General features: G+C 37.9%; 2 protein-coding genes across 2 annotated transcripts in view; one reads left to right on the plus strand and one right to left on the minus strand.

Annotated features, from left to right (window-relative positions):
• Positions 1–401: 401 nt before the first annotated feature.
• The window catches only part of LOC121421012 (transmembrane protein 41B-like), a 38,749-nt gene continuing 15,803 nt past the window's right edge, over positions 402–23,347 (plus strand). The window contains exon 1 of the mRNA XM_041615596.1: positions 402–424. The gene's annotated coding sequence lies outside the window, so the exon portion shown is untranslated. The remainder of the gene's footprint in view (positions 425–23,347) is intronic.
• Positions 15,428–18,330, minus strand: LOC121421269. The gene is made up of 3 exons (XM_041615930.1): positions 18,277–18,330; positions 17,993–18,109; positions 15,428–16,392 (listed from the first exon to the last, which is right to left on the minus strand). The coding sequence occupies exons 1-3, from the start codon at positions 18,305–18,307 to the stop codon at positions 15,428–15,430; spliced, it is 1,113 nt and encodes a 370-aa protein (XP_041471864.1). The 5' UTR covers positions 18,308–18,330.

Here is a 23,347-nt window from a genome sequence, read left to right on the forward strand (position 1 = left end):
TTGTTTTTACGAACTTTGGCTTAGTAGAACTTACGAAATAATGTTTTCAGTGAGCTCGGAATCTCCCTGATTTGTATGAATTACCAAAGTTATTTTTTGCAGTCCCCCCCCCCCCACTTTCAAAACTGTTCCACGGTCTTGGATTGGTTCTATTGGATTATAGGAATCTCAAAAACAGGGGAGGGATCACCTACCTAAGAGAGAGAGGGGGGGGGGGGGGAATCCTTGTTAAAAATGGGAAACGACATGAATCCCCCGGTGATTCCGGGGCGATGAATCAGCTGAGGAATGGAATATTTTTTGTTAACTTAGGTAGACCTATCTGTCCATACGTCATGCATTTCCGGGTGCCAGCTTTTTTGCCGAAAACTTCAGTTACCGGTGTTAAAGAAATTTTCAGTGAAACTCACACGACGCAGCTCAGGTAAGATTCCTGTTTTTTTGACGATTAATGGACCATAATTTATAGATTAAGATACTCTCTAGATCAAGAAAATCCGATCCGATAAATAACTTTGTGAAGTTCTTAAATAGGAACCAATGAACACTAATTTATGTCGATTTCAAAAGGTAGATCTCGATGAAAATTCACATGTGCCCCACATACTTAATTCGATGTATGGTCGAAATTGGGTAATTCTGGGTTTTGATTATTTTATTTTTAATTTCGTCGTAACACTTGTTCACTGGAAACCATCCTGTCTGTGGTGAATCTAGCCAGGAGGCTCCTAGAGAGTAAGCATAATTTCTTCTTCTTCGGGTTAAATCTGCCTCCTTCAGGATTGAAGATTCTTGCAGATGATTTATTTGACATGTGTGTATGGCTGGGGTTAGGTCACTCACACAACATGCGAGGTTAGTAATACTAACCTCGCACAACGCATGTGGTTTCATAGTGGACTTTGACGTTTTCATTCATCACACGAATGTGAGGGAATGAAAAACGCCAAAGGTTTCAGTATTTCTCCACTATCGTAATCTCATTTTTTTATTTATGTTTGTATTAAAAGTAAGTTAGAAATTGTTTATAAAAGTGTTTTTATCGCTTACCTCCAAGTCTCAACCAGGATACTCCGTTCGATCCGTCCTTGATACTGCGGTGGAAAGTACGCAAACAACAATCAAAAAGCAATTTTTCGTATCGAACATTCTCAATTCAAGTCGTCAGCGCATAATAGGAAATTGTACAAAAAATCAACAGGTTGCATCTCATGTATATACTTATTGGTAAAGTACGCCATCTTTTGACAAGATGATGATGAAAGTGGATTGAACGAGCAGGATGTCTTGCGAGTTCAGTCGGGAAAGTGGGATGATGAGGCAAGTTTATCGGGGTGCAGACATAGGCGGGGGAGGGGGGGGGGTCGTTTCCCCCTTCATTTGAGGCGGGGGACGTTCCCCCTAAATTGTTGATAACCCTTATTTTGCTTGTCAAAATATTTAGTGGTCCTTCCCTGAATTGTTTTTGCTTCTCAATTTTTTTTCCTGCGTCCCCCAAAAAAATTCAGGCGCCGCCACCTAAAATTTGTGTGGTCCCGCCCTAAAATTTTGGTTGATAACTAATTTTTTTTGCTCTCTAAAAAAAAATTTGGTGGGTCCCTAAATTTTTTTTGCTTTCCGCCGCCTGTAACCCATCCCTTTTTCTTAATTGCATAAACTTTAATTTGAAAATATCCTTCATTTGTTAATGAAGGAAGACATGTTTTAATCGTTGTCTATTTTCTATACATAAAAACATACTTTGGGAAATGATTTTGTTATGGTTTGTCTCCATTTTCAAAAACCATTAATCAGCTTGCAATAATTTAGAGCCTTCCGTAGTTTGCGCAGGATCAAAGTTGGCACGAATAACACAAAGCTTAGCGATAAGTAGCAAATGTGACAGAACGAGCCTTTTCAACCAAATGTGCCTAAAATACAGATCTTGCATGATTGAAGTTTCTAATGATTTGTAATAAATCCAGATCGGCTGTGAATAGGGATCAGCTGAATATTAGATTTAGATTTAAATCTTGTTGATTGAAATATATTTTTGAGATTTAAAAGCTAATCCTTAAGATTATAAATAAATTCCATATTCGGCTGGTCACTAGTCACAGCCGATCTAGAGTAATTTCTAATCGTTTTAAGTATATCTACTTAGCGATTGATCCGATTGAATCAATAAACTTCAATAAACTTCAGCAATGTAATTTTATGTACAGGTGTTTAAATTCTCAAATTCCAGAAAATTTTCGTGATTTCTTTACGCATGTATCAAATATACATCATTTTGATACCCGAACAAATAACCAAATATATATTCCTAAACACAAAAAGATTATCTTTCAACACAACATCCGTTATTCTGGCCCGAAAATGTGGAATGATCTTCCAGACTACATAAAAAAATCCTTGTCAGCAACTAGCTTAAAATTTAAGATTAAAAAATCAATTTTATCATCCTATGCTTGAATATCCTAATACCTTACATTCCTGTTGATCTTAAGTTAACATGAATAATGTGCAAATGTTGCGGCATTATTATTTTTATCTCTCCCTCTCTCCATCATACATTGTTGTACGCTCTACTTGCTAGGTACTCGGTAACTCATGCCCGCCCGCCTTCCTGCTCACTTCTCCCTCTCTTGTTTTCTTCCCGTTTTCTTTTCTACTTCTCTTCTCCTTTCCTCGCCCTTCTTATCTTTGTATTGTATTTTGTGTATTGTATATATTTGTCCACAGGCGTATCCCGCCACAAGCATTATGCTTCTAGGGACATACGCCTTCCTCTTTACACATTAAGTTGTTTATATTTATATTCTTTATAGAAATTGATTTGAAGTGTATTCTTGTGAACAATAATGAATGTAACTTTGTAAAATGGAGGAAAATAAATGTTTATTTGAATTGAAAAAAAAATAATTAAAAAGAGTGTTACGGACCCCAGTATTTAGAGGGAAAAGCGGACAAGAAGTATGTTGCCGGTTTCACATGAGTCGAGCGCGAATTAAGCTGAAATTTTTACTATACACACTCTTAAAACAAATCACTCAAATTGACTAGACCAGTAGTCATCTGGGTGCAACTGATATGGAAATCACTGATAATCACAGTTTTGACATATATTCTGGTCAGAAATAACTATGTTCTAGTAAAATAAGACTAGAACACAGTCAAATTTGACTATAATAACAGTTGCTCCCAGCAGACCCTATTAACCAGTTGACTGATTTGTTTTTAGAGTGCATGAATAGGCACTATCTGACTATACTGACTTGAAAATTAAAGGACTAGTCCACCCAAGCAAAAAGATAATTTGAATAAAAGAGAAAAATCCAAAAAGCATAACACTGAAAATTTCATCGACATCGGATGTAAAACAAGAAAGTTATGACATTTTAAAGTTTCGCTTATTTTTCACAAAACATTGTGCATCTATGCACAATTCAGTGACATGCAAATGAGGCAGTTAATAATGTCCTTCAGCCACAAGTTTGGGTTTATTGTTTGAATTATACAATATTTCAATTTTTACGAATTTGACGATTAGGACCTTCTTGCCTGAAGCACAAAATGTTGAAATAATGGAATTCCACGTGTTCAGGGAGAAATGAAACTTCATTTCACATGACAATGACGAGAAAATAAAAATATTTCATATTTCAAACAATGAAAAACAAAAGAAATAGTGAGTGAATGACATTATCGACTCTCTCATTTGGATTTGGATGTAGCTGGCTCGTTCATATAACTGTTTTTGTGAAATGAAGTGAAATTTTGAAATGTCATATGAAATGTCCAAAAAGAAATTGGAAATGCATCATATTTTCTTCAGGCACATTTGCATTTTTCCTGACACATATTGCAACATTTGCACATCTTGCAATTGCACTTCTTGGTGCATTTTTTTTTCTAGAACATCTTTGTGGTGAAATAAATGTTGGGGAACCTGGTAGCGTAAATTCATGTAGAATTTCTTTTCTAACACAAGGTCGTTCTTCTTTGATTTTTTTAATGAAATCCTTCATGGATTTTGAGATCTGCTGTGTTGAGCGCGGGGGTAAGTAAAGATGTGCTTCCCCAAATTGGCTTCTCTTGAACAGCGTCCAACTTCTTGCCAGTATAGGAAAGCACATCTTCACTTGGCCCCCAGTGCACAACACGGCGGATCTCAGCCAAGGACACCCCCATACCTATAGTGCAGACGTTGTAATGATAACACGGATGGGGCTGTCCTTATCGACGAAGCTGTCGATAAGTGTTTGTCTGTCACTCTCTCCAAAAGTACTAGAATACAACCTAATCAAACCTAAAGAAGGAATATCGGAGGGAAGACAAACCATTAAATCAAACAAGAGATGTGAAGCAATACTAAGTGTACGACAAAAAATAATAGTTTTTGGACAAGTACTTTTTTTGGTACGTAAATCATAAATAAGCCAGTCAAGAGATGATTGTATTGTCGCTGGTTCTAACGAAAACTTAATGAAAACATCGGGCCTGTCTGGTGAACCAATAATGAAATGAGGTGATAAGGAAAGAATAGAAAGTATATCGTCACGAACAGAAAGTGTAATTGTACCAGACAGGAGGAGCCAAGGAGTCCCCACCTTCATTGCCTGAAGCCGTCTTAGGTTGGTGTACGACGGCCGGAATTTGATCATCGCTGATGGCGCTACAACAGAATATACCACATGACGGCAAAAAAAAAAACAGAAAGAGGAAAATAATGCTGGGCGCCTAGAATGCAACTAGCAGTACAACTTGCAAATCGTAAACAAACCGGCTTGTGAATAATATCGCGCGCCCTCTTTAGGCAAAAATTGATATCCACGCTGAGCAGGAGAAATCTACGTGAAGATCACGAAAAATGCTCTTATTTTATTAAACAAAACAGCATAGAGAGTTCAACAAACGATCCATATGGTTCGGTAAGTGTCATAGAATAAACATAATGCTTAGCTACGATGTAAAGTCATAGTTATTTTAGTAAAAAGGGTGTGAAAGATTCGCGTGCACCAGGTGCATATGAATCCTTCACACACGAGACGATTTGAAACCATGAGTGGGTTTAGGTGTGCAGTGCAAAATATATACAGGTGCAAGTAAAAAGTCCCATCAGATTTAGCTCTGGCCTTCCGCCAGTCTCAGGTGGAAGGCTTTTGGAGAAGAGGCATTGATTATGTTGGGAGGAAGAGTATTCCATGCCTTGATCGTCCTTGGAAAGAAGGATTGACGATGGTGCTCTGTCCACTCTAGGCGACACCGCAATACTTACCCGTGTTAAGAAACTGAGACTCCACTCACACGCATTTGGGCAGCCCTAGCTTAGAACTAAGCTTTCTTTCCGTAAAAAATCTTTATTCTTATGATTCAATAAATGTTAATGAATATATAATTACTCTTAAATCAGTACTCACCGGTTCTTTTCTTGAATTTTCTGCCAAATTCCCACGCTTCTGGCTTCAATTCTGCGATGGATTCTGTTGCCATAGACAGCTACACATGCAACTCTATTTATAAATGGAGCGCCCCTTACGAGAGTTGTTAATGCCGCGGAAAAATTGTTAGGCATTTTGGCCTGTGGTCAAGGCGTTCTTTTGTTCTATTTTTTTATAGGTATGAGATCGAAATCACAGCGACTATTCACACTGTTCCATAATGATTCCGAAAGGAGGTGCAGCAGTAGTCTTGAGGACGCAATGATGATGATTTTTTTAAATATGTTATATATTTCTTCATCATTGACGTCTTGACACTCTCTCCATAGTGCCTTCAGCGAACGACCAAAACAAAGATGGATTCCCCCCAAAATCCATCCTTTTAAACCGAATTAAAGAGCATTCATTTCATTTTATTAATTCTTACACCTTCCTACGCCTAATGCGTAGGAAGGTTTTAAATATTACTATTTAAAAATGTAAAAAAATGAAGATTTCTTACCTAACTGATGCCGCGTAGACCCGTCGTTCCACATGTAAACAACGGAAATACAATAGCGTCGACCCTTGAACCGCTTATGTATGACGTACTTCCGGAAAGCAATGCCGTCTTAACGAACAATTTAGAGATAAAAAATCTTATTTAACAAATATTAAAATTTATTTTGTGATCATAAATAATTCATATATATTGATATGAATTATTTATGATCACAAAATAAATTTTAATATTTGTTAAATAAGATTTTTTATCTCTAAATTGTTCGTTAAGACGGCATTGCTTTCCGGAAGTACGTCATACATAAGCGGTTCAAGGGTCGACGCTATTGTATTTCCGTTGTTTACATGTGGAACGAGGGGTCTACGCGGCATCAGTTAGGTAAGAAATCTTCATTTTTTTACATTTTTAAATAGTAATATTTAAAACCTTCCTACGCATTAGGCGTAGGAAGGTGTAAGAATTAATAAAATGAAATGAATGCTCTTTAATTCGGTTTAAAAGGATGGATTTTGGGGGGGAATCCATCTTTGTTTTGGTCGTTCGCTGAAGGCACTATGAAGAGAGTGTCAAGACGTCAATGATGAAGAAATATGTAACATATTTAAAAAAATCATCATCATTGCGTCCTCAAGACTGGTGCAGCACCCCCCAGGGGGACACTTCCCCCTAACCCAAAATAGTAGGGGCACATTATCAAATGTCCCCCTACTATTTTTGTTCTTTTATATATGATGGAAAGAAATAGGCCTACATCATTTAAATCGAAGTAAAACATGTATTTTGGACGAGACGACCTTCTTTTGGGGGTGATAAACCTTCCTTTTTTTTTTTTTTGTTAGTTTGTTTTTGTTTTTTTTTGCCTGTTTTCCAGCCCCTGGTCCCCTACCTTAGATTTCCACCCTTGCCTCCCACTACTCTTAATATTGTTTGCGAATCTGTTTTGTAAATTAAAGGGGAATTTCACCCTGATAAAAAGATGATGAAAATATGAGAAAAATCATTTCAAAATATCGATGAAGGTGTTATTTGACAAAAAATGGAGTTGATAGAATTTAGAATGCTTGATTTATTGTGACGTCTATAACGAGCAGTTGCTCTATCCTAAATATAAAATGCCCAAATTTCCCATTTTTAATGGTCCGTAACGACCCACTTTTTTCTTTTTGATAACAAGTTTGAATTGATATAGGCCTACTAAAATGTACCATAAAAATCATTATCATGTATTTCTTGACATTTCATTTACTTTTTTACCATAATAATAGCTGCTTGCAAAGGCCTACGCCGTCACAAAAAAACCCGGGGGGCCGGGGGGGGGGCACTTACATTGACGAGTGGATACCATGCGCGACCAAAAAAAAACGTAAAAAGGATGTCCTTTTCACGATAGGGCACGTTACCTACGTAACGTGATAAGGGTGTCAAAAACACAAAAATAACGAAAAAAGGGTATCTATTAATTCGCTAGGAAAACCGTCGTGTTTAGGGTCTAATTTGCGGGGATGATAAAACAAAATCAAAATGTTTTATAAAGGATGTCCTTTTTGCTCCAACACTTCGTGTTTAGAGTCCGATTTGCGCGAGGTGTAGAAGGTGGGGTCGTACTAAACCAAATAAGGTAAAGCCGACGACCGAAGGACCCGTAACAATAAAACATTCCTGTACTTGTTTAGGGGTTCATTTCAGGGAATATTTGCCAAGAGTATCGTTTTGTTTCCAATACTTGTTAAGGGTAGGGTTTCACACGCCAATACTTGTTAAGGGGTGCATTTTCAGAATATGGAAATTACGTGTTTAGGGTGCTTTTCGAGACCCCATGGTCGCGCATGGTATCCACTCGTGAATGGAAGTGGCCCCCCCCCGGCAAAAAAAAAATCTTACCTTTGAAAAAGATTGGTGGGGGATGGATTTTCCTCGAACGCATACCAATTTTTTTTCTGCTATTTTCATAATAAACTTTAAATGAATTCAACTTTGCACTACTTAATTTTTTCAAAGACAAAATAACAAAATTACATCTCGTCATCATCATCATCACCACTATCATTAGCATCACCATCATCATCACCACAACCGTCACCACAACCATCATCATCACCAAGATAATTTTCATCATCGTCATTGCCATCATCATCTTTTTTTTTTCTTTATTTTTTCCCCATCCCTTCTTCTTTTTTTCTTCCAATATTCCTCCTTTTTTTTAGAGCGGCACACCGTCATGCTCCCTCACTGATTATCCGCCTCTATATGCTTGGTGTTGTATAAATTGGCGGATACCTGAATGAAATACTGAAGAGAAAATAAGGAAAGGAAAAAGTAAGAAGAAAAAGAAGATGAGGAGAAGAAAAAAAGAAAGCCAAACAAATGAAACAAAACAATGTCAAAATTTCGTAATAAAGTCTTCTACATGTACGTCAGTTTAATAATGATGTTTTCATTGAAATGAGAACAAAAAAAGAATTGAAACCATAGGCGGCGGAAGCGGGGACGTTCCCCCCTAAATTTGTTGTTGACCTTTTTTTTTTGCTTGTCAATTTATTTTCCTACGTCCCCCCTAAAATGTTTGGGTTGAGAGCCTTTTTTTTTGCTTGTCAAAATTTTTTAGGTTGGCCCCTCCTAAAATTTGGGGCTTCCGCCGCCAATGATTGAAACAGGACTACATTATAATATAGTGTAAAGAAATAGAGGGAAGCTCCGAGACAATAAAAAGGTTGAAAAAGAAAAAAATGTGAAAACACAAAGCTCTCACATGAGCATAATAACAAATAAGCGAGGACAAGTAGCTGAGGGACCCCCCCAACTCTCTCTAGTTATCTATCTATCTATCCGACTCGATTATATAAGAGAAGAATTTACTAATCAAAATATTATGAGCAAAAAGCACGAGCTGATATTTTTTATGAATATTCAAAACTGATAGAGAGACGCAATCGAATTATTCGATTGCGACAAAATTGATGATCTGAGAATTTATTGTTTTTAGGAATTCATTAAAAGCATAAAGTTGATCAGCATTAAAATATGGCAGGCGCAACGCATGAGCTAAAGCTTTATAGGCATACACCGATAAAAAATTTTAAGTATTTTTGGTAATCATGAAAAAAACTGATATTTCATGAAAGAAAGCTCAAATCCCGAGGAGGAATATTCTTATGAATTGACTTTAAAAAAAACTGTGGTAAGCCCCATTTAATATTTGATTATAAGTCGAATAAAACAGTAAAAGCTGACAAACGTTCGCGTGATATTTGGCAACCTCCCCCCCCAAAAAAAAATAAATAAATAAATAAAAAATATAAAAAAGTTTTTAACTATAATAATGATCGAAGGTAATTTTGTCTCGCGTAGAACTGGACAAATGAAAAAAAGATTGTCACTAAAAAAATGAAGGTAATTTTGACCCACGTAAAATTTGGCGAGCCCCCCCCCCAAAAAAAAAGGAAAAAAGGTTTTAACAAGCAAAAAAAGGCTAAAAAGGAGAAAGAAGAGACAAGAATAATTATGAACGAAATATCCCCATTACAAATAATGCTGTGATCATCATAAGGAAGGGGTCGCATAACTAGTATGAACAACGTATTTAATTCCAAAATATTTACTACAAATCTCAATAGGGGGATCGGGCAGAAATGCTCACCACCACCCCCACCCCCCCCCCCCCGATCCGCCACTGATTCCAATCAATAATGACATTTATCTGCAATACTGATACTTTGGAATCAAGATACTGAAGATTGATACGCTTTACATAAATTATGAACGTCTGACAAAAAGATAATCTACCGATCACCTGACCGATCACCTGACCAGTTCGCGTATTACTTTGGAGTTGATCACTCGTCGCAGCTGTGTGGAACGCTCACCGAAAATCAACAAAAAGGGCCTGAAATGTAAGTTTAAGATAATATATTTTAATTTGAACTACTTAATTAATACTTTTAATGTCTCCCCAACAAATGAAAGTCATATCACGTAACTCCAATTTGTATTAAGGCGTACATTTACCAAAGTCTTGGGTTGGAAATCAGAACAGCATTGTCTAACCCATATTTTTGGGTAATGTCGCCTATGAGGTCCATACATGTTAATGTTTGGACCTCATTGGTACTAGGAGTCTCTCTGTCCTGCAGTGTGGTAGCTGGTAGCCATTCCCTTGTTGCTGTGATCGAGTTCTTGTTGATCCAGTGAGTGGGGTGATGTATTCTTCCACTGGGAAGCTGACAAGATTGTGGTGCAGCTTGTACATAAGGACCAGTCTAGAATCCTCCCTTCGTTTCTGCAGTGTGGGCCATTTCAGTTCTTCGAGCATAGATGTAACGCTAGAGGTGTTGTGGTATCTGTTAAGCACGAATCTAGCTGCCCGCCTTTGGATCATCTCAATCTGGTGGATAAGATGATTGGTTGATGGATCCCATATCGAAGAACAGTATTCAACGAGGGGCCGTACTAGTACTTTGTAGGCAGTGGCTTTAAGTTCAGGCAGGTTGATGCGGAGGTTTCTGCGTAGGAAGGCAAGGGTGGAATTTGCTTTGCGGCAGATATTATTAACATGCTGGTTCCATTTCAGGTCCGATGTGACTGTAACACCTAGATACTTGGAGGCAGCAGTTACTCTCAGTATTGAGTTGTTCAAGGTGTAGATTTGATTGGCCGCATTCCTCTTCCTCGTGACTCTGATGACCTCACATTTCTGGGTGTTTAGTTCCATCATCCAAGTCGCTGCCCATTCACTGATTTTGTCAAGGTCATCTTGTAGCTGTTGTGTGTCTTGCTGGTTCTTGATAGCAAGATAAGTGATAGCGTCATCAGCGAAGAGTCTTACTGGGGATGAGAGTCTATCAGTAGCCATAGCACACCATTTTTGAAACTTTGTTTTTTTTACTTTAAATTATTTCCAGAGGATAGGGGGGCAGAAAAGAAACACAGAACAGTTTTTTTTTTTTTACGGATTTTTCGTTCAAAAGTTATGCGAAAAACAAGATTCGTAAAAAGACCCTATTTTCAGCCATTTTGGGGAAAAAGGCATTTTGGGGACTTTTTGACCCATTTTTTCAATAAAATGTTCATGTTGTAATTATCCAAACACTGTTAAGTTGGTAGAAAGCTGAACATACTACATAGAAATGAAAAAAATTGGTGTTCAAATTATTTATTTTTCTCGTAATAAAGCACGAAAATAGCTCCATTTTACCATGAAATCATTGACGGTCCTGTCAAAATTGTTGAAAAATAAACTAAGTCCATCTAATTAATATGCGTAAATGCTGTAACTCTAGAAGGAATTATCATTTTGAAGTGTAAATTGCCTGATCTGTGATCCATCCAAAGTCCTTGACTTCTGTATATTTTTTAATTGAAATAGATATGGAATATTTGAAAAAAATCCATTAAATATGCATTTTTTATGCAAATTAGCCTCATTAAATATGCGTAAATGCTCTAATTTTCTATTGGATTACAATTTTGTGACAAAACTTGCCAAAATTCAACTTCTTATCATATGCTATCTTTTTTTTTCTTTACACCCCAGATTTTATAATTCTACTTGCATATTTTATGCAAATTAACCTAATTAATTATGCATAATTGATCTAATTTTGGAATGGATAAACATTTTGTAATGAAAAGTACCAAAATTTAACTTATTGTCTACTACTATTATGATTTTTCAATAAACTCTATTTTTTATGCTTTTTTGCACTAGTTCTATGCAAATTAATATAATTATAACCTAATTAATATGCAAATATGTATTAAGTTAGGACAAATGCTACTAACAAGTGCTATGACAAAGAGAAAGTTTCCTAATCTTTTTCAGCTATTAAAAAAGACCCTACAGGTACATGTATCTGGCTGGAAGTGATCATTTCAAAAACATTTAGAGAAATGGTTGGATATCTCCCATTGACACATTCTTATGCAAATTAAGCTTGGGATATTCATATCCAAGTAACACATTTTAGATGCACAGCAAGATGTCATGTAGTGTTTTGTTTGTAACAAATATGGTGAGTTATATTACCTGTATTTGTCGTCATTGTGAATACTGCTAATTAAAACTTATTGAAATCATAACAAGATTCCATGTGTCGTCTGATTATTCTTAGTCAAATTAAATTTTGTTTATAAACAGAAGAGAAACTACATAATTGACAAGTCCAATAAGACAGGTACGTTCCGGAATGACAGAAATATTACACACATATCTGAAAATAGTGTTTTGGCAAATAAAAATAAAGCTCATTTAATGTCAAACTATGATGTATAGTTCACTCAAGGAAAAGTCAAACAAGCTTTCAAGTATTGATGACACTACTTTTATCTGAACCATGAAGATATCAAATTCAGAATGTGACAGTGATATTGAACTTGTCAATTACATAAAACAAGAACAGAAAAAAAACGAATTGATTTGGTGCCTACCTTACATTAATTCCAGCGTACCCTCTTCCCATTCTTTTTGTAAGGGGTAACAATTTGTTTCCTCATATGGTGGGTCATACAGGATTGTATAGAAGTTATATGTGTCTTTAAGTTTTCTGTCACAAGATTCTAGCAGGCTTTCCATGTCCTCATCTGTTGCTTGGCGCAAAACAGTTCCCTTGCATTCCAGAACACTACCGTCTCCAGCATCAACAAAAATGTGTCTAATTCTCTTGTGTATAATGCGATCTCCTGGAAATGGTCCCCTGCGTTTCTTCTTGGTGGGGGATATCTTACTCAGGAACTTTTCTTTGAGGGCATGTCTTCGTTCTTCTTTGTTCTCAGGAGAAGATGAGTCTGACTTTGCTGGGGACCCTGGATCACATTCCATAATATGAGAAATGATCGCCCTAAGATTTTTCTCAAGTTCCTCAACTGCTAATTTTTTCCCTTTCTTTGTTAGGTGAAACAGCTCCATCTTTACACCACCTGTGCTGGTTGATTTCAGGTACTTAATTTGAGCAATAAGAAACTTTTCCAGTTGTCGAAAGTCTTTCGCTCTTTGCTTCAGTTCATCAACATCATCGTTTGAGGTGCACAGCATCCCACACAACTGCAAGGCTTCTGAGGTCATCTGAACACGCTGCTTTGCGATTTCCTTCAGTTTGTCCTCTTTTCTGCGCTTATTCAGAAGCAACTTCTCAGCAATCTTTTCTTTAATTGCTTTACTTCTTCCTTGGTAAAGCTGGAGAAATGACTTCCTTTGCCTCACAGCTTCAGATAAGTACTGATCTTTCTTCTCATCTGACATTTCATCCAAATAGTCTCTGGTCTTGTTAAGGCTCCAAAGTAGTATGCCTTCCAGGGCAACTGTATTTGCGTTCGGCATTTTACGTTTGAGATAGTCCAAACCAGCGAACATTCTCTCTGCGCACAGGTTGTCTTTAGGACATGATGCAGTTTGTTTCCGTATGTTCTCTGGAGCACTGTGAAATCGTCCTCCTGGCAAATGATCTGACAGCTGGCGTGTGATACAAACAAGACAATTGTGAAGTATTATCATTAGTGCTTGCTTGGTAAGATGTTCAATGTTTGCGCTGCAAGGGTCATAGAGAGATTTGTGGATTGAATCTTTGACTGGGGGAAATGCTGGAAAGAGAATGCTACTATCCGTTAACAGTGGTGATGGATCTACCATCCACTCCTGAACTTTATCATGCAGTCTTGTATAGTGTTGATCGGTGTCCATGACATGCGAATGACTTTCCAACATCCTCATTAATGGGGCAGAAATGTGCTGATTTATGATGCCCATTGCTCTGATTCCTGATACAACTATGTCATCATCAAAGTCAGCTTTCAATGATTTGACATACGGGTCAATCCATGTCAAATCAACCAATGCTTGTCACCCGACCCTCTTCGATTTTCTTTAAACTCGCACCAAATGTTGCCCCAAGTGTCTGACGGAAAAATCTGAAATATTTTGCCCCAAGGTCAAATGGTTGCTAAGATACGGCCTCCCATAGCAACCAATGCGCACTCAAAGAAATTATTTTAAATAAAATTGCCTATTTTTGATTAACTACTAAAGCAAAGTTTGATTGATTACAGTCTTCATTTTAAGTAAATTGGAAGAACTTTTTGGTCTAAACATGCAGAGTATACTGTAGCGCGGACCTGTCAATCGAATTTCGCACACGAGGTTACCGAAAATGGCGTTAAGCATCCGTGTCAATGATTTCAGAAGCAAGTTTGGAGGCTCATAAATCCAAAACTAAATTAACTTAGAACCAAATATTATGCACATTTATGGACTTTCATATACTCAACAGAATTGAAAAAAAATTGACCCAAGAGTGTGTGTCGTTTTCCTGTAGGGCGCCCTCAAAGTTGGATTTTTTTCAAAAGATGCCAAGTTCAAGGTCACGGATCACCTCCCGTCCCATCGAGGAGGGCGACCAATTTCTGTGTTTTGATAGACATTTACCCATATTTTCAAGTGTTACTTGAGAAATTTTGCTACCGGAATGTTTAGGGGCTGATTTGCGCATTCCAAAATGGTCGTAAACACCCTAAATTTGACGTTAATGACACATACATGCTTTTCAACACTTTTCAAATTGTGATAACTCAAAGATGAAATGCCAAAAGACATTGATATTTTCTGTGATGATGGTCTGTAATTGGTATTAAAAGGATATATCTTCAGAAATAGTTTTTATTGTTGGTAATGACCTTGAAAACACACCTAAAATTCAATAAAAACAGTATATTGGCTAATTTTCCAGAATCATATGGCATTCAAATGGTGTTTACATTGACTTTCAAATGGATGTCATTTCAATACGAAGGGTGAGCTTAAGCCAAAACTTGAAAGACATGTTCAACTTTTGTTCTACTTTAAGCAACATAAAATATTTGAACTCAAAACTATATCATTTGACCTTGAAATTATTCCAAATATAGCTAATTATTGCTTCATAAGTAGCATATTCAAATCGCACGAGTACATTGCACTTTGCAACACTATTCAAAATGGATTTTCTCAAAGAGAGAATACCTGATCAGGCTGATATTTGCAGTATTGGTAGTCTGTAATGAGTTCTTGGAGGATCTATAGATTAAGTACCTATTCTCTCATGACAATGACCTTGAAAATACAGCTGAAAATCATGAAAATCAATAAATCATACAATTTTCATTAGTAATCAAGTCTTTTTACCCACCTTTCATTGTGTGTTATTCCATCTTAGATTGTGAGCTCATGCTGATAATTGCAAATCATGTTCCACTTTTGGTCTACTTTAAGCTACATAAAATATTTGAACTCAAAACCTTATCATTCGACCTTGAAATTGTTCCAAATATAGCTATTTGTGCTTCATAAGTAGCATATTCAAATCACACGTGTACTTTGCAACACATTTCAAAATGGATTTTCTCAAAGAGAGAATACCTGATCAGGCTGATATTTGCAGTATTAGTAGTCTGTAATGAGTTCTTGCAGGATCTACAGATCAAGGAACTATTATTTCATGACAATGACCTTGAAAATACAGCTGAAAATCATGAAAAATCAATAAATCAGACTGAACTCAAAACCATTTTGGATGGTCTCATTTTTTTCTTCCAGTTCTTCTTCTCTTCGATGAAGTCTGCGGACTATATTTTTTCTTTTCAGGATGCTGAGACATTGTTTAAGATCATCGTTAGCTGCAATCAGATCATCATATGCACTCTGTAACATTTTTTCCCTCTTTTTGCATTCAGCCAATTCTCGCTTAGTACATTCATGATCTTCACCACTATCTTCGTAGAAGTTGGCCAGGAGTTGCATACAGTTTACAATACTGTCAATGGTATGGTCTGAAACTCTATCAGGAAAGCAATCAAGATCTACCTCACTGCAATCATCCAGAATATCATCTTGGTGGTCTTCTTTTCCATCACACTGAACTCCATCAGCCTGAGCAGTGCATCTTGCTGGTTTAGGTGGTGGAATTGTGTATGTCTTGGCTTCAAAATCTGTTCGTTCTTCTTTGCGCAATTGCCGATGCTTTTTAAGTACCTGGCACCAACTATTATAAATTGTTCCCAATGGTCTATGACAGTCAAACAGATTGGGCCACCATTTATTTGCAACTGTCTCCCATGTGGTTCCACTCCTTTCTCTGTACTTGAATAGCTCAATGATCATAGCATTTGTAACACTGATTACACCTGAATCAGAAGGCTTTGGTGACATGAGATGGTCTTTGGTAATGCCACTCTTCTGACAAAGTGGACCAACTTCGGGGTGTATGTGAGCGCTGTGCGGTGATCCAGGAAACTCGCTGAGCAACAGGTGAATGTTATGAGATTTTGCTTTTTGAACCATACGTCTCAATCTTGATAAGAACGTGCAGAGGGAACTCTTGGGTTTCCAGTTCAGAGTCTCAAATACTACTGGAAACAGTGTGGTGCAGCTCTGATCACATTTTGCATAGATTGTATAACGGATAGCTTCCATCAGGGCGAAACAAGGTGTGCCTTTCCAATGACCTGGAATTAAAAAAAAAAAAAAATTAATATAAAATATGAAATAGGAGCAATCACTTCATGTCTGGGGTGGGCCCAGTGGGGGGGTGTCTATATTGGCCAAATAGAATTTTAATTTGATACGAGCATAAAAATGTTTGCCAACACACTTAACAGAAAACAAAAGTCTATGACTGAGTATTAAAGGGGAAGGTACAATTCAAATTTGATTTAAAAAATATAAATGAAGATGTAAGTCAGTTTTCATATGAATATTGCAACCCCAACTCCCCCTACCCCCATCTTGTCTCTAACTGGCAGTGACAGGTGACATGTTAAACACAATCTTTGTATTACTCAACTTCAAAATTCCAATCAAATGTGGAGTTCGAAGAAAATATAATCAGAATATGTTTCCATACAGCTGCATCCCCACCCTCTCTATGATTTAAAAAAATAGACCATTATGAATCATGATACAGCACCCCCAGTCATAAACTCTCTTTATTATATTTTTAAGGAGGTGCCTGCATATTTCTTGGGGGTGGGGGCAAGTTAATCTTATGAGTTTACTCATAATGATAGTTCATTCATGAATGTTGGAAAATGTAGGTCTACAATTAATGCAATGTCAATAATTTCATTAATGAATTTTTCTTGGGAGTAGGCCCTGTAAGCTGTAAAAATTGGTAGCTGCAAAAATATAGGCCTATATATTTTTTTGAATGTAAAAGAAAAATACACAGCATCTCAATCTCAATCCAATTCATTAAAAAAAAAGATGCACAGGTTCTCTCTTGATCTTTATTTCATTTATATATTTTTATGGGGGCCAGGGCATGCATTCTTCGGGGCAAATTCAATCATGAGAGTTTATTCAATATTCATAATATAAATATTGAAAAATGTAGGCCTATAATGCTACATGTAGATAAAGCCCAAGCACCTAAAATTAGACAGGCCAAGCCCCCCCCCCAAAAAAAAAAAAAAATCAAGGGCAAGGCAAGTTAATGCAATGCCGATGCAATACCAATAATCTTATTCATTTTTTTGAGGGGGGGGGGTAGTGATTAGTATGCACAGAAATAAAAAAAAATGATAGTAACATTTAAAAAAACATAAAGGATCCCATCCAATTCATGGAAAAAAATGCCTAATGTGGCACCCCACCCCAGTCACGGACTAGAGAAAAGAATCTGGATTTGTTTCTTTTTTTTTTTGGGGGGGGGGTTGGAGGGCATGCAAACTTCTTGGTTGGGGCAAGTTGAATCGTGATTTATTAAATTCATATTTCATTCATGAATTTTTGAAATTGTAAGCTACCACACCCCCCCCCTCAATTCCCCCCCCCCCCAAAAAAATAACAAATGCAATGCCAATTTCATTAATTTTCTGGGGGAGTAAAATTGCATCCTCCATCTGTTAAGCACACACGTACGCAACGCAACACATACCACACTCACGCTGTTGTAGTTATTATACTTCCTCCATATGAAAATTAAAAATTGTCTAAATCAGTCAAAAATGTATTAATTAACCCCATCCATAGCAACTTCATACTTAAAAATCATTATTTTTTCATTCTAAAATAATTACATATTTAATATTCAGGGTTCTTACATACCTGGAACAACCCGTTTGGTCACTAGGTCAGTCAAATCGTGGTCACTCCATCCTGACAACTGCTGCACCAGCGCTTCAAATTCACTCTCGGACTCGCGGTTCGCAGGCACGGGTGTTTCTGCGAAAGAGAGGGAAGGTGGATTTCAAGTTATCATTGCGAATGACACAAAAATAATCACGTAATGAATCATATATCAAATGAAAGAATATTTCTTCAAAATTACTAATCTGATATGGAAATTTTGAAATCGGAACAAATTCAGGTGAAAAAATACATGTTCTTACCTTCGAACGTTTTTCCCGACCGCGTCGCCATTTTGGAAAATGTCAGATGTTGTGTCACGTGACCGAAGTGTATCCCTACATCGTTGATAGTCTCATTTACAGAATTTTTACGAGTGTCATCGGGAAAAGATGTTCAAAAGGACCCATGAACCCCCAAAACGGTTCCAAAATTGCGTGGCGCGGAGACTACTAGAGCGAATGCGCCGATAAAGCTACACAGACCGAAACGGTAAGGTTCTTTTCAAGTCTTATTTTTCGCATTTATCATGAAAGACAGACAAACAAGAAAGCATATACACGTAGAGAAACATTTTTTTTTCATAATAATGGTGATTTTATTTCAGAACATTCAAAACATTTGATGAAAAATCATGATTTTAGACCCAAGAACTCTCACTCACTTCACAACAATTGTCAACATACACTCACAAGATAACTCGCATTGTTTCAAACAGCTGAAATTTGCGTGCGCGGTAGTGACCTGCCTACTATCAGGCAGATCATTGATATAGTGGATGAACAGGCAGGGTCCGAGGACTGAGCCCTGGGGGACGCCTGATATCACGTCAATGGTTGATGAATGGTACCCGTCAAGGACTACTTGTTGTTTCCTATGATGTAGGAAGCTTGAAATCCATCCATTGTTCTTATCTCGGATGCCATAGTATTCCAGCTTATGAAGCAGTCTTTGATGCCCGACCTTGTCGAATGCCTTGCTAAAATCCATGACAAGGACATCAGTCTGGAGGCTTTGATCAAGGTTCTTGTAAAGGTCAGAGATAAATCCCAGCAGTTGTAGCTCGCAGGACTTGTTTTGTTGGAAGCCGTGTTGCAGAGGATGAAGGATGTTGTTTGCACTGCTATGTTTCATTATGTTGCTGGCTACAATATGTTCAAGCAGCTTACAACAGATACATGTGAGTGAGATTGGTCTGTAGTTTGATGGGTCTGTTTTGTCGCCTTTCTTGTAGATAGGCACTACATTGGCCTCTCGCCAATCGTCTGGTATCTGACCAGTGTTGTAAGAGATCCTGAAGATAGTGGTCAGAATTGGGGCGATGACATTGGAAAGCTTCTTCAGAACTTGAGGTGATATGCCATCAGGTCCTGGTGCCTTGTGAATCTTGAGGCTCTTCAGAAGTTTCTCCACACCATTGGTTGTTATGATGATCTCTGGCATGTCTGGGTATGGTGATGCATCAGGCAAGAGATGTGGCAGGACTGGCAATTCATTGGTGAAAACCTTCTGGAATTGCTGATTGATAATATCAGCTTTGGCAGTGGAGTCTGTCACTCTCCGTCCCTCATATTTCAGCTCTGCTATCCCAGTGTTGTCCGTCCGGTTGTGCTTGATAAAACGCCAGAAGCGTTTCATAGAATTGAACTCAGCTGTTTCATCATCCTTTTCATCCACAGTGAAGATTGACTCAAGGTAATTCCAGTATGCTTTTCTGAGTTCAGCTTGGAGTGTACGCTTGGTGTTCTGCAGCTCCACCTCCATGTTGTGTGGGATGGGACCCTGGTTGTTATTTCTGTGGTGCCTGTATTTCTTCCATACTCTGTCTTTCTTTTTGATGAGTCGTCTGACATGGTTGGTGACCCAGGGTAGACTGCCTTTAGGGTGTGTCATTTTGTGGGGAATGAAGTTTTCTACTCCCTTCGTGATTGCGTTTTTGAAGGTCATCCACAGGTCATTCAGTGTTGAAGTGTCGATTTTGCTTTCAATCTCCTCCCATGCAGATATCATGACTTTTTCGAACTCCTTCCAGTCTGCCTTTCCGTAGAGCAGGACTTTTCTCTGCTTCGAATTGCGTCTCGTTGCTTTCATGTCGACGATGATGAGAGGACAGTCATGATCAGACACTCCAGGCACCACTTGGCTATCAAGGACTAACGTAGGGTTGTTCGTGAGAACGAGGTCCAGCACATTTCGTCCTCTGGTTGGCTCTCTGACAATTTGCGTGAGGCCGCGATCCTCGATGATTGTGCCAAACTTCTGATGTAGGGCTGGGTTCCTACAGTTGCCGATCACATTGTCCTCCCAGTTCCAACCAGGTAGATTGAAGTCTCCAGCAACAATCACCGAATGAGTCGGAGGAAGTCTGTTTAGTGACCGCTCTAGTTCAGTAAGGCTGTCTGCATCTCTTTCATGTGGTCTGTAAAATGCTGCAACATGCAGAGTCTTTGCTCCAGCCAGATCAATTCTACACCACAGAATCTCACAGTCTGTCTCAAGTTCAACTTCCCTTACAGCCATGAATTCTTTTTTGGTTGCGATGAAAACTCCTCCATGTGCATCGCCGGGTCTGTCTCGACGTTCGATGTTATACGTATGAGTAGGGAACACCTCACTGCTGCAAATATCTGGCTTCAACCAGGATTCAGTCCCGACAATGATATCTGGCTCATGATCCTTGATAAGGAGTAGAAATGTCTGTTTCTTCGCTCTGATACTCTGGCAGTTTACATTAAGTATCTTGAGTGCCCTCGGTCGAGGCTTCTTTGCAGTAGTGGGTTTCTCCTTCCGTCTAATGGGAGTAGAGGTTGATGCTGGAGGACCAATACTCAGAATTGATGTCTCTGAAGCTCTATCCTGTTCATTTTCATCCTTATCAGTAGGCAAGGATATATCTTCATCTCCAATGGTTAAGTGGTTGAAGGGGTTGTAGCTATCAGTGTCAGCTTTGAGTTCAAGGTTAGACATGCTGATATTGTGCATGCCGCACATGTTGCAGATCCACACAACAGAGCTGTTCCCGACTGCGTTGTACTCCGCTGTGTTGAAGTGTACGCAGTGTGCGTGAAACCACTGATTGCATACCCCTTCGCACTGGATTGCCTTTGTTTTCCATGTTACTGCTCTTTTGCATGCCCCACATGGGAATTTCGGCTTTCTAGGCATGTTACATCTAAGCTTCTAGGTTTGCAGAAGGCTGTGAACTGCGAGTTTACTAGAGCTCCGGACAGTTTACATGATGATAAAGCCACAAGTCCACCTAAGTCAGAGTCTATATCTAGAAATCTACATTTACTTTAAATAGCAGAGTAGGGAAGTGAGGGTGACATTCCTATTAAAATCCTTCATAGGCAGGCAAGTGTTACACGAGGATTTCATTTATGCTAGCTATGTTGCGATTTAGATGCAGGCAGGGTCTAATTCACAGGGTCTAATTTACTAACGTATTCTTACTCTGCACCCACGGAGCCAGGAATTTCTTCCCATAAACAGTAGAGGCGCACGGCCAATATCAGAATATGGCACTCCTAGTACCAATGAGGTCCAAACATTAACATGTATGGACCTCATAGGTGACATTACCCAAATTATGGGTTAGACAATTCAGTTCTGATTTCAAACCCAAGACTTTGGTAAATGCACGCCTAATACAAATTGGAGTTATGCGATATGACTTTCATTTGGTGGGAAGACATTTATTACTTAAAAAAATGAGTTGAAATTAAAATGAATTAGGCCTACTATTAAACTTACATTTCAGGCCCTTTTTGTTGATTTTCGGTGAGCGTTCCACACAGCTGCGACGAGTGATCAACTCCGAAGTGATACACGAACTGGTCAGCTGATCGGTCAGGTGATCGGTAGATTATCTTTTTGTCAGACGTTCATAATTTATGTAAAGCGTATCAATCTTCAGTATCTTGATTTCAAAGTATCAGTATTGCAGATAAATGTCATTATTGATTGGAATCAGTGGCGGATCGGGGGGGGGGGGGGGGGGGGGGTGGGGGTGAGCATTTCTGCCCGATCCCCCTATTGAGATTTATAGTAAATATTTTGGAATTAAATACGTTGTTCATACTATGTTGTTGTTCATACTAGTTATGTGACCCCTCCCTTATGATGATCACAGCATTATTTGTAATGGGGATATTTCGTTCATATTCTTGTCTCTTCTTTCTCTTTTTAGCTTTGTTTGCTTGTTAAAACCTTTTTTCCTTTTTTTTTTTTGGGGGGGGCTCGCCAAATTTTACGTGGGTCAAAATTACCTTCATTTTTTTAGTGACAATCTTTTTTTTCATTTATCCAGTTCTACGCGAGACAAAATTACCTTCGATCATTATTATAGTTAAAACTTTTTTTTATTTATTTATTTATTTTTTTTGGGGGGGGTTGCCAAATATCACGTGGACAAAAAGACTTTCCCTTTTCTAGTTATTTTTTTTATGGGGGGGAGGGGGCTTGCCGAATATCACGCGAACGTTTTTCAGCTTTTACTGTTTTATTCGACTTATAATCAAATATTAAATGGGGCTTACCACAGTTTTTTTAAAGTCAGTTCATAAAAATATTCCTCCTCGGGATTTGAGCTTTCTTTCATGAAATATCAATCTTTTTCATGATTACCAAAAATACTTAAAATGTCAAATTTTTTATCGGTGTAGGCCTATAAGCTTTAGCTCATGCGTTGCGCCTGTCACATTTTAATGTTGAGATACAACTTTATCGAATAATTCGATTGCGTCTCTCTATCAGTTTTGAATATTTATAAAAAAATATCAGCTCGTGCTTTTTGATCGTAATATTTTGATTAGTAAATTCTTCTCTTATATAATCGAGTCGGATAGATAGATAGATAACTAGAGAGAGAGAGTTGGGGGGGGGGTCCCTCAGCTACTTGTCCTCGCTTATTCCCAATTTGTTATTATGCTCATGTTGTGAGAGCTTTGTGTTTTCATATTTTTTTCTTTTTCAACCTTTTTATTGTCTCGCAGCTTCCCTCTATTTCTTTACACTATGATGTAGTCCTTTTTACTTCATTGTTTCAATCATTGGCGGCGGAAGCCCTAAATTTTAGGAGGGGACAACCCAAAAAAATTTTGACAAGCAAAAAAAAAAGGCTCTCAACCCAAACATTTTAGGGGGGACGTAGGAAAATAAATTGACAAGGAAAAAAAAAGAAAAAAAAAGTCATCAACAACAAATTTAGGGTGGGGGGGACTGTCCCCCCTCCTCAAATTTAGGGGGGACACGTCCCGCCCGTCCCCCGCTTCCGCCGCCTATGGTTATAATTCTTTTTTTGTTCTCATTTCAATGAAAACATTAAACTGACGT

The sequence above is a fragment of the Lytechinus variegatus genome, chromosome 9 (genome assembly GCF_018143015.1).
Source record: "Lytechinus variegatus isolate NC3 chromosome 9, Lvar_3.0, whole genome shotgun sequence".
Taxonomy (NCBI): domain Eukaryota; kingdom Metazoa; phylum Echinodermata; class Echinoidea; order Temnopleuroida; family Toxopneustidae; genus Lytechinus; species Lytechinus variegatus.

Coding starts and splice junctions, on each gene's coding strand:
- LOC121421269 (XM_041615930.1), bottom strand. CDS start 18,307: ATGGCGACGCGGTCGGGAAAAACGTTCGAAG. Junction 18,110..18,276: donor GTCGGGAAAAACGTTCGAAG/GTAAGAACATGT, acceptor TCTCTTTCGCAG/AAACACCCGTGCCTGCGAAC. Junction 16,393..17,992: donor GACCAAACGGGTTGTTCCAG/GTATGTAAGAAC, acceptor TTTTAATTCCAG/GTCATTGGAAAGGCACACCT.